Here is a 12357-nt window from a genome sequence, read left to right as displayed (position 1 = left end):
TTTAAAAAATTTTAAATTTATATTCAAAGATTTATATCAAAGAAGAATATTAATATTATTTTTAAGTTTTATAAGGCAATTAAGCAACTTTTTAAAGGTTTGAAAGATCAGTGAAATTCATTCTACTATCAAGGCATTCACCAAATTCCCCGCTCTTATGGTAAATTTTACTTTGTCTAAACCAATCATTCTATCTAAACCCTTCTTAAAGAACACCCATCATAATCACCTCAACAATTATGTGATTATTAAACGCTCTAAGAACACTAAACATCATATTGTCTTGATTACACTAAAACCATGACATATGCTCCTCATTATTTGACTTATATTTTTAGAGAAACCTTATACATAGAAAAACATCCTAACAACTTTAATTGTGAATATATAAATTTAGTCAATCTCAGAAGTATATTATTCACTGTCTTCACCCTTAAATTAATAATTTATCAATTTATTATATTCTTTTATTTCGTCTTTAGGATTTTCTAATTCCATTAATTTCCATCTTATTCTTATGTATTTATATCATTACTTTCATATTTAATTATGTCTCTTTATTTTTCTTATTTCTATTATCAAGTCTTTTACCTAAATATTATTAATCATCTTTCATTTCATATATTACTTTTATCTATCTAACTATACTAACCAGCCACACTATATATTACACTTTTTATTAATAAAATCTTAATATCATCCTCTTTTGAATAAAATTTAGATTTCATATATTACTTTTATCTATCTAACTATACTAACCAGCCACACTATATATTACACTTTTTATTAATAAAATCTTAATATCAACCTCTTTTGAATAAAATTTAGATGGTCCAAATCTAATCACATTTTGGAAAATATCTAAAAATTGTTCCACCTACCACACCGAAATCCATTCCGGCCACAAGATCATCAAACGCAACAAATTACTATCTTCCTCTTTTGAATAGGATTTACATGGTCCAAATCTAACTACATTTTGGGAAATATCTAAAGGTTGTTCTACCTACCACGCCGGAATCCATTCCGGCAACAACATCATCAAACCCAACAAATGGCCACAACACAATCAAAGCCAACAAATGAGAGCCAAACACTCTCTTGAAAAGAGCGGTAGTCAATATGATATATATTAATATATAATTATCCATTATGAAAGAAAGCGGTAGTCAATATGATATTTATTAATATATAACTATCCATTACCTTTCATAAATATTTTATTAGAAGCCCATAAGCGTTCAGATTAGCACGGTCGATATTCAGACCCACTACGCGCCGAGTCGTCTTGGCTCTCACTTTTTGACAGGAATGCTCTGAGAATTTCTGGAAATAATGTTAGGATCAATGGTACTCTTTACCTTCACAAGTCTATCATAGTTATTCACGAAATATTTCTCACCCTATAACCTCCCTTCTTCAACGGTGGCCGTCCCATTGGGAGCTACACCCAAATCAAGATCCAGATAGTTCACATAAGCTGCTCTGGGAGAGTTGGAAACATAAGGAGCCATATACTGGTATAACCTTCGAATCCAAGCAATTGACTCTGCATCTTCGCTCGGATCATTCCACGTGATTTGATACTGTATCGAGTGCAAATTCCCTGCTCGATGAGGGAACGGTATCGCAGAGGGCGGTATTTGATCCATTATACCCCCAAGAGGATCGAGAAGAACATAAGAATTTCCAGGCAGCTCTTCCAGGAATTTCCATGCTCCATGCCATGCTGATGGCGGAATAGGGCTTTTGACGAAATCCAATTTCCCTTTGAAGTAACCTTTGTTGGAATTGTATCTGTTGCATAACTCGGCCCTGTTTGTGTATGCAGTGTAGGATATGGAGCCTATCCAGCTCGTCTCTTTACAGTCGCTGCTGACCATGCCCATTTCCGGAAAGCTCTTATTCACTATGTCGAGGAGTTCATGGAGGGGTCCCAGATACATTCCATTGAAGGTCAGCTGAACATCCGTCTGCCCCCCTTTTAATTGGGTACCCGATACAGATCCTCCTCCAATGCGGGCGTGATCAACTCCCATTGGTGTACCAGCTTCGTCACTGTGTCTCGCTCCGTCCTGTCCACGTTGAAGACCGTGACGACAGATGGACTCTGACGAGCTTGATTCTCCATGAAACTCTCTCAAACTCCAACTAAAATTAAGTAGCCGCAGAACCGCCTTCATGAATATCCATGAATACACGACGAGTATGACCGCTCGCTTTCAGAACTCTGCGGTTATGCCCGCTCTATTCCCGACGACACGTGTCAGCCTGAGAAACAAAGGGACGACGAAAGTCCCTTTCAAAGGAAGGCCTATCGGCCTAATTATCTGCAATTTTGGAATAGGATTTTTCACTATAACTTTTTATTAATTAGATGATAGAAATTTAGTTATAATAAATAAAACATTGAGTTTTTTAAATAAAAATAATTATATTTTTTATTTGTAGTTTTAATTAAAAATTATATCATGTTTATATTAATATATGAATTAAGTCTGTATAAATTTAAACTAAAAAAAAATTATGTGATAAGATTTTTAACTATAGAAATTCATTTCTACTTTGTCATATAGGTTTTTAACTTATAAATATGTTATGTTATAATATCATGGCTAAATATCATTATTTTATTAATAAGATATTTAAAAAAAATTATCACTCACTTTTCACTGAAAATATTTTCAAAATATTTTACTTACAATTTCAAAATATTTGTTATAATATTATTGCAACTAATATTTTAACTAGACAAAATAATGGTGATTTTTGAACACTTCTCTAAAAAAAATAAATAAAATGGATACAAACCAAGTAACTTCTTACCTTTTTTAAAGTTGTTGTGCCAAGAGGTAGATGTGTAAGTATGTCAGTCCAATAAGATAATACATTTTTTAAAGTTGTTGTGCCAAGAGGTAGATGTGTAAGTATGCAAGTCCAATAAAATAAAAATACACTTTTTAAAGTTCTTGAGCCAAGAGGTAGATGTGTAAGTATGCCACTCCAATAAAATAAAATTAAAAATAAAAAACAAAAAATTTAATTTAATTATCTCATGCCTTTAATAGTTCTTCTATCATATAAGTTGAATTTGAATGGATCATAAATTTACCTTTAACGAAAAAGTTTACCACATTAAAATTCCAAATTAGGTAAAATTTTAAACAATTTACTCTTTCCTAAAGAATTCTGGTCCAAAATATTTTAATATTTCTTTTAATTAAATATTTGTAAAATGAATATTTAAAAGGAAAAACCATATCTTATGGATATATTAAAATCTTTAAAAACATGTCGACCTTGGATAGAGAGACACTCCTTGATTTGAAGTCAAGGGTTTAATTCCCATGGTGATATATTGGACATGATGAAGTTGTAGTCCAAGCTTACAAAAAAAATATTTAAAATCATAAACTTCTCCACATCAAAGTTATAATCTTGGATAGAGAGACACTCCTTGATTTGAAGTCAAGGGTTTAATTCCCAGGGTGATATATTGGAGATGATGAAGTTGTAGTCCAAGCTTACAAAAAAAATATTTAAAATCATAAACTTCTCCACATTAAAGTTGTAATAGTTGAAAATATTAATTTGATGTAGTTTTATTGTAAATTTTGTTAACATGCCATGTAAAATCATTATTAAATCTAATATTAATATTATTAAATTTAATAATTTTGGAGTAATACAATATTAAATTTGTTATATTATAATACATATTAATATATCATGATATATTACTACTTTAGATATATATCGGATGGAAGAACAAAGAGATAGAGTGATAGAGATGGAGAGATAGAGGAGTGAGAGAAAGGGAGAGAGAGGGAGGATGAGAGAGACGACTTCAAAGGGAGGAAGAGAGAGGGAGGGATAGAGAGGAGGAGATGGGGGATAGACAGATGAAGTTGGAAGGGGAGAGGGAGGGAAGAAGAGATATATAGAGAGAGAAAAGGGGAGAGAGAGAGAGGGAGTGACAAAGGAGAGATGGAGAGAGAGTGTGAAAGTTTGGGGTTGAGATAGAGAGTCAAAGAAGGAGATAGAGAGAGAGATGGGGGGAGAGAGATGGAGGTGGGAGAGAAAGGGAGAGAGAGAAAGGAAGAGAGAGACAGCATGAGAGAGAGAAGGAGAGAGGGAGGGAGAGATAGAAATGGAATTGGAGGGGGAGAGAGAGGGAGGTAAGAAGAAATAAATAGGGAGAGAAAGGTGGAGAGGGCGAGGAGAGAAAGAGGGAAAAGAGATAGAAGGTGTGAGAGAGGGAGAGATAGATGGGTATGGAGAAAGATTGTGTATGTTTTTGAGGTGATATATAGAGAAAAAGGAGAGACAAAGGGAGATAGAGATATAGAAAGAAGGTGAAGAGAGGGAAGAAGAGAGAGATAGAGGGAGGGACAGACAGAAGGGGAGATAGATAGATATGGAGAGAGAGTGTATGTGTGTTTGGTGGGGTTGAGATAGAGAGAGAAATAAGAAGAGATGGAGGGAGATATAAATATAAATGGAGGGGGAAGTGAGGGAAGAATATTTTATGCACTAGATGCATTGGTTTCAGTGTAGATGGTGATTTTTAATCCTATTTCATTGCTTGCAATGAAGGAGATAAACTGAAGGAGAGGGGGTACAAGGAATGAAGAGGGAGAGAAGTAGGGGAGTGAGAGAGAGAGAGAAGGGTAAGAGAGAGAGAGAGAGAGAGAGAGAGAGAGAGAAGGGTAAGAGAGAGAGAGAGAGAGAGAGAGGGTGACGCAGGGTTTCCCCTGCGCATACCCACAGTATGATTTTTAATCCTATTTCATTGCTTATAATGAAGGAGATAAATCGAAGGAGAGGGGGGACAAGGAATGAAGAGGGAGAGAAGTAGGGGAGTGAGAGAGAGAGAAGGGTAAGAGAGAGAGAGAGAGAGAGAGAGAGAGGGTGACGCAGGGTTTCCCCTACGCATACCCAAAGTATGCATATTCATGCATAAATCATTTTCCCCATGAATTATTATGACCTACCAGGTCATCACTTCATCATATAAGATGGTTAAGGCCTCCTTACCTACAATTCCATTGTTTCGGAACTCAATCACCCCACCTTTAACACATATTTCATTAAATTTGGAAGTTTTTTATTACAAGGCCTTCAACTACATTCATTCTTTTGTAAATTGCCATATTAACTTGATTCAACATTAAAATAATCTTAGTAATCTCAAACCAATTAGAAATCATGAATGGTTCAAACATGGGGTTGTTATGTGCAATAGTATCAATACACAATAGGAGTGTGAAATCAAAAATAAATTACATTTATAAACTTATATGAATACAAATAACTAAATGAAATTCAATAAATAACTTCCCATTCATGTCCAGTATCAGCAGTGATTTTGTCTTCAAGTCATATTGGATTCTAGTAATGAAATTATTTAAACCACAAATAAACTATTTAAGAATTGAAAATGACAATACGCTAATATGGATTGGAAAGTCAATGTCCTATGGTGCAAAAATATTAAATACAACCATTTTTTACCCATCTCTTTAATGAGTCTAGATGGTCCACTTAACACATAATTTGTTAATTAATTATTCCATGTTTTATTAAGAAGAGAATTTTGTTTTGCATAGAATTTTGTTTCAAAACAATACAATATGAGATTAATACAGTCTTAATAAATTACGTGATAGACAAATAAAAATCAATAAATGGATTCCTTATTAAATTAAATGAGATGAGATGATTGCATATACAAATAGTTGATTTAAGAATATATGAAAAAAAAAATATGTGCTAAAAATTGAATACCCTACAACTTAACGAGTAGTATTCACTTATGAGCCATCACCCATTAGCCTAAATAGTCAACTTAATACTTATTATCAAGAAATTAAAAGACTTATTTTTCGAAAAAAATGCATCATAATATATGGATATTAGAAATCACATTTATATACTCATATTAATGGACATAACTAAGTACAATTCAATAATATATTTCTAGCTCAAGTGATGATTTCAGTGTATTTAAAATACGAATTTACAAAAAAATGACTTTAAATAATGAAATTAGATGCCTTACAATTCAAAAAGTTCAATGACATAATTCATCCATGATTGTGTCTAATCAAACCTTGATTAAATCCACTTATCAATTATTATCATCATATATATGTTTTTTTAAGAAATGCAAAATTATTTAGAATACATTTTTATCTCAAAAATTACATATCACATTTATGCACTCATATTAGTGCATTTTATATGTAAACAATGAATAACTCACTTTGTACATTGTTGATTTTCAATATGATATGATTGCAGTTACAACCATTAATTGATTCAAGCATATAAATTTATGAAAACTATCGATTGAGAAATCACATATCTTATGCTTCAAAAATATCAAATCATTTACCTATGACACATTTCTCATTAGCCTTACTAGTGAATTATGCATTGTGAATAGTGAATATTGGACATAACATTTATCAAGTAAATTATTAAAATTTCTTTAGTAAGAATATCACCTTTGTTTGCAAGTATTTTATTACAAGGCCTTCAACAACATTCATTCGTTTGTAAATCATCATATTAACTTGATTCAATATTAAAATAATTTTAGTAATTTCAAACCAATTAGAGATCATGAATAGGTCAAACATGTGGTTGTTATGTACAATAGTATCAATACACAAAAGGAGTGTGAAATCAAATTGTTAGAAGAAATTGATTTAAGCTAGATCATATTAATATGGCAACTCTAACCCCCTTTCCCCCAACCTACAGGAGATTTGTTGATTGAATGATGGTGATGTGAAGATCTTATTATAAATGACAATGATAAGTGTCCCTTGCATTTCTTTGAAACTAGTCTACTAAAACCTTAGTAAAATGTTCTTGTGCTCAATTTCCTACGGTCCCTATGTGCCTTTATGAACCACTAATGAGGGGGTCATCATTCATCTTCATAGCATGCAGACATCCACTTTAAAAGTTATACATTGTTGATCTAGGTATTTCAAGAAAGTTAGGCACCATTGATCTATCTCCACTCAAATCCAAGTACATCAATGAGAGTTCTTAAATGGGTATTCAAGTCATTCCATTATGATGGACAATGTCAAAAATTGAAGTAAACAAGAAACTTTAGTGGTGACTTCTTGTAAGTAGTGGAGGCAAGGGTTTTCAAATATTAGCACAGTTGATGGCAGTGTGGATATTGATCTCTCCTTGTCAACAATGTCAAAACCAGTAATAGTTTCAATGTAATTTTAGTGTTAACCAACTGTATGGAAAACCATGATTGATCATTACTTTCACTAAAAAGAGAAAATGATAACCATTTTTAATGGGGAAGAAATAAGTGTGCAACATAACTCATGTATTTTAATTGAAATTTATATAATTCCCCGTGTTCTTTAATTATTAAATACGTAATGTAAATACAAATAAATTATAATTAAGATATTGATTTTGAATATTAAATATGTATTAAAAGGCATTCATCTATGACACTTGATTTTTCATGTAGTCTGAATAAACCACTTAAAGTTTATTATCAATTAATTCTAATTAGTTTTGTATAAGATATATCTTTACTTACATTAATAGCTTTATTTCAAAAATAAATTACAATTATAAACTTATATGAATACATATAACTAAATGAAATTCAATAAATAACTTTTGAGTCTTGTTGGATTCTATGAGATTATTTTAAGTACAAATAGTTTATTTAAGAATTGAAATCTACAAAATGTTAATATTGATGGGAAAAGCATGTCATATGGTGAAAAAAGTTTAAAGGCATCCATTTATGGCTCATCTCTTGAAAAAAGTTTAAAGGCATCCATTTATTCTAGAAATAGCAATTTCACATTTATACATTCATATTAAACCACATGATAGTTAAATAAAAATCAATTAATGGTTTCTTGACTTATTGACTTATATGACATGATTGCATATAGGAATAATTGATTTAATAATGCATAGTTAGAAAAAATTGTCAATTCAAAATAGAATAAACCAGTTAGAAGTCATAAATAATTGATTTGAAATTATTAATTTTCTAAAAATATATATATTTCTACTTACATTGAGATCTTTATTTCAAAAATAAATTCCATTTACACATACATACATACTAAATATAATTTAATACATACTCATCTTGTTGGTTTCTATGAGATTATTTCATTTACAAATAATTTATTTAAGAATTGAAATTTACGAAATGTTAATAAAGGTGGGAAAATCAAATACCATATGTTGCATAAAATTTAAATACATTTATTTATGACTTGTACCTTTAAATAACTTTAACAATCTACTTAACATTCATTACCAATTAATTATTCCATGTGTTGTTGGGAAAAACATTTCATATTACATGGAGTTTTTTTTTTTTTTTAAAGTGTCACATTTACACACTTAGACCACTTAAAACTCATTATCAATTAATTATAATTTGTTTTGTAAAATATATATATATACTTACATTAAGAGTTACATTTAGAAAATGCATCACATTTATGAACTTCTATCAATGCATATAGCCAAATAGAATTCTTCAACTCATATTCGATTCTATGAAATTATTTAAACCACAAATAAAATATTTAAGAAATGAAAATGAAAAAATGCTAATATGGATTAGAAAATCAATGTCTTATGGTGCAAAAAAGTTTAAATACAACCATATTTTACCCATCTCCTTAATGGGTCTAGATGGTCCACTTAACACATTGTTAATTAATTATTCCATGTTTTATTAAAAAGAGAATTTTGTTTTTCATGGAGTTTTGTTTCAAAACAATATAATATGAGATTAATACAATCTTAATAAATTCCATGATAGACAAATAAAATTCAATATATGGATTCTTTATTAAATTAAATGAGATGAGATGATTGCATATACAAATAGGTGATTTAAGAATATGAAATTAGATGCCTTACAGTTCAAAAAGTTCAATGACATAATTCATTTGTGATAGTGTCTAATCAAACCTTGATAATCCACTTATATATCATTATCATCATGTATATGTTTTTTTAAGAAATGCAAAATTATTTAAAATATATTTTTTATCTCAAAAATTACATGTTACATTTATGCACTTATATTAGTGCATTTTTTATGTAAACAATGAATAACTGACTTTGTGCCTTGTTGATTTTCAATATGATATGATTGTAGTTACAACCATTAGTTGATTTAAGCATATACATTTATGAAAACTATCGATTGAAAAATCACATATCTTATGCTTCAAAAAGATCAAATCATTTACCTATGACACATTTATCATTAGCCTTAATAGTGAATAATGCATTGTGAATAGTGAATAATGCACATAACATTTATCAAGTAAATTATTATAATTTCTTTAGTAAGAATAACACCTTTGTTTGCAAGGAGTTATATTTAAAAACTTATATTTCACATTGATATATGATTATTGATACATATAAGTAAACATAAGTCATTAACAATAACATGCATTGATGGTTCATGTAAGATAATTTGAATGGCAAACAATTCATTTAAGAACACACACACATCTTAGAAAAAAAATTGATACAACAAAGTCATTGCAAAAACAATTATTAATAATAAGAAATATACATATTAATATAATTGGCATCCCATATATTTCAAAAAATATAAAATCATACAAATTGATTCAACAAAAACTATGTCCAAAATGTATTGAAAAATTGGAATGTACTTTTCAACAAATTTATAAAGGAAAATATCTCCATCAACTACAATGAAGTACATGTTCTATTGAACATTCGAATGTACTCATGTTTTTGTTTGATACGATGAAGTGTCTTAAGAAAGGGGAATAAAACTTGCAGAAGCCACATATCTTGCTCTTTTCCTGTATATGATTTTATCAAGATGTGGTTTGATCGATATCCGATGAATTGAGAAGTATGCTTTTTTGTATCTATTAGCAATACATTTGATTCTTCATAACTATCTCCATATTGGGACCACACATCAATCAACTTTTTCTCATAAAATTGTCTTGTTCTCCCTGCTTCCAATTTTGTTTGCAAATGACAATGAGACCTGTCCCATGCAAATTTAAATTCCTCTATATCAATATTTGATTTTTCAAGTACTTTTCGGATGTACTTGTCAGTGACATTTAATGTCCATATTGCGACATCATAATTTCTTAAGCAATATTTTAATACTTCTGACTGAAAAGGCCTTAAAAAAAAGGACCTATCACCAAACTGCCAATCTGGTTCTCTTTGGATATGAAAATTTTGTTCATCTTTGGTGTATGATTGGAAGAATACTCCTTCCATTTCAAATATCAACAACATCTTCTGACTTGTAGTAATGCCCATTTGCATCTGCACTGTAACAACATGTATGATATTAACATATCTTCACTTCAACACTTCATTGCTTAAGGACATAAAAACCTATCATTTTAAAAATGATGTTAATATTTATTATGAATTATTTCCATTTGTATGCTAAGGTAATTTTACAATGAGTTCATAGTATCACAAAATACAAAAACAATTGCCCCATTAAAATGAACAAACAAATAATATGTTTACTTTATACATACAACCTAATACCTTTATTTAATTTGTATGGAATAAAAGTCTTATAAGAATGCATTGAACCACCATTTAAATCAATGATTTTAAGACTTATAATGATTTATTTAATTGCAATTGAAAAATATAATTAAAATGGTCTAGTGCAAGTAAACAAACTAATTATATATTATTTTTCACATACAATATAATACAATTTCTAAATTTCAAACCTAATTATTATATGTTAATTTATAGAGTTTCTACCTTAGTTTCTTTTGGTGCTTCTTTTAGTACAAATTGTATGTTTATTGTTGGTGCTACATACAACTTAATATAGTTTTTCAACTTATATGGAATAAAAAAGGTTATAAGAATGCAATGGGTCATCCTTCACATTACTAATTTATAAGAGGTATAACAATAACTTAAACCATATTTATAGTAAATAATTGTAATGATCTAATTAAAACAAATAGACCAATGATCTATTAATTTTACATACAATGTAATCCATTGTAAAAAAAAAAATATAGCATGGGAAATTTTGATATGAAAACATTAAATGACCATTCATCTCACGAAAAATAAAGAAAATAAAAATATTTTATTTTTGGTAATGACAAACCAAATCAACAATTCTTTTATTAATGTTGTGAAATAAAAATAATAATTCATGATGTCATACATATAATAGCATGAAATAGACATCAATAATCTTAAGTTACTTCTTAATGTAATTGAACATCCTTCAAAATAGCTCGCACATCTGTAGCCTTGTTGAGTTTATTCAATATTCTCCATAGCCCATTGATCAACCAATTATCCCCTTGATTTGCTCCAATGAATGGAGGGGCAAGAATCACATTTTCTTTTGGATTCTCTTTCACTCTCTCAATTAAACAATCAACTATAATAGTATTGGTTGCGTCATATTGGGTATGCATTTCCCACACTTTTTTCAATGATTTAGTGTGTATAACTTTCGTTGGATTGTCAATGACCTTATGTCCCTTTTGTGGTTTACAGTCTGAAGCAGTCCACTTAAACAAAAGTTTATCTTGTAATGTTTCTGAAACCAACTTTTTTAGAAATCTTGTTGTGCTTTGTTTCAAAGCTGTCGTCCAAATTGCAATTTCAAGAGATTCATTTTTGAAACACATTTCAAAAAATGATTTTGCATGTGGATGAATCCAAAATAATTTTTTCTCTATTGTGTAATCAGCATCAGCTCCCATTTTCTCAATATGCCCTTTGTTTGTTGCTTCATCATCGATGCTATGATAAAAAATGTCCTTTAGTTCAAAAATAACTAGTTTCTTTTCAGTTATTTTCGCTGCAACACAATGGAAAATAATCTAGTCAAACCATTTTATTCAAGTTACAAAAATTACTAAAAAAATTGTTGAAATGATACACTTACCTTGAGAGGTTTTTGCGCTTTTTATAGATGAAACAGTAATTTCTTTTATCATCTTGATAGAACCTGGAGTAAACATATTAAACCTTCAATCAAATACCAATTGTACTTCCTATTAAACCTTCAATCAAATACCAATACCAAGAAAAACATTAGTAATGCAACCTTTAAAAAGAAAAACACACACACACACCTTTAACATTATTTTGATTATTAATTTTATCTTTTTTATTTGTTCCTATAATAATAATATACACCGTTATGGTAGTTACAAGAATTAGAGTTTGAAGAATAATAAGATAAACAATAAGACAAGTTATAAGTATCTCATATGACATTATCTTCATATTTGTAACATTGCACCTCATCATCATCTTTGTTAC

General features: G+C 29.6%; 1 protein-coding gene across 1 annotated transcript; it reads right to left on the bottom strand.

Moving 5' to 3' along the window:
- Window positions 1-1403: 1403 nt before the first annotated feature.
- LOC149187435 (berberine bridge enzyme-like B) lies at window positions 1404-2183 on the bottom strand. The gene has a single exon (XM_089409661.1). It carries the CDS (start codon window positions 2181-2183, stop codon window positions 1404-1406), a length of 780 nt encoding a protein of 259 aa, XP_089265787.1.
- Between the last annotated feature and the right edge of the window lie 10174 nt (window positions 2184-12357).

Source organism: Pinus tabuliformis, chromosome 3_1 (assembly GCF_031772625.1).
Source record: "Pinus tabuliformis cultivar Carrire ecotype Pingquan chromosome 3_1, CPIR1, whole genome shotgun sequence".
NCBI classification, from domain to species: domain Eukaryota; kingdom Viridiplantae; phylum Streptophyta; class Pinopsida; order Pinales; family Pinaceae; genus Pinus; species Pinus tabuliformis.
The sequence above is the reverse complement of the archived record's forward strand: the minus strand, read 5'-3'. Positions and strand labels throughout refer to the sequence as shown.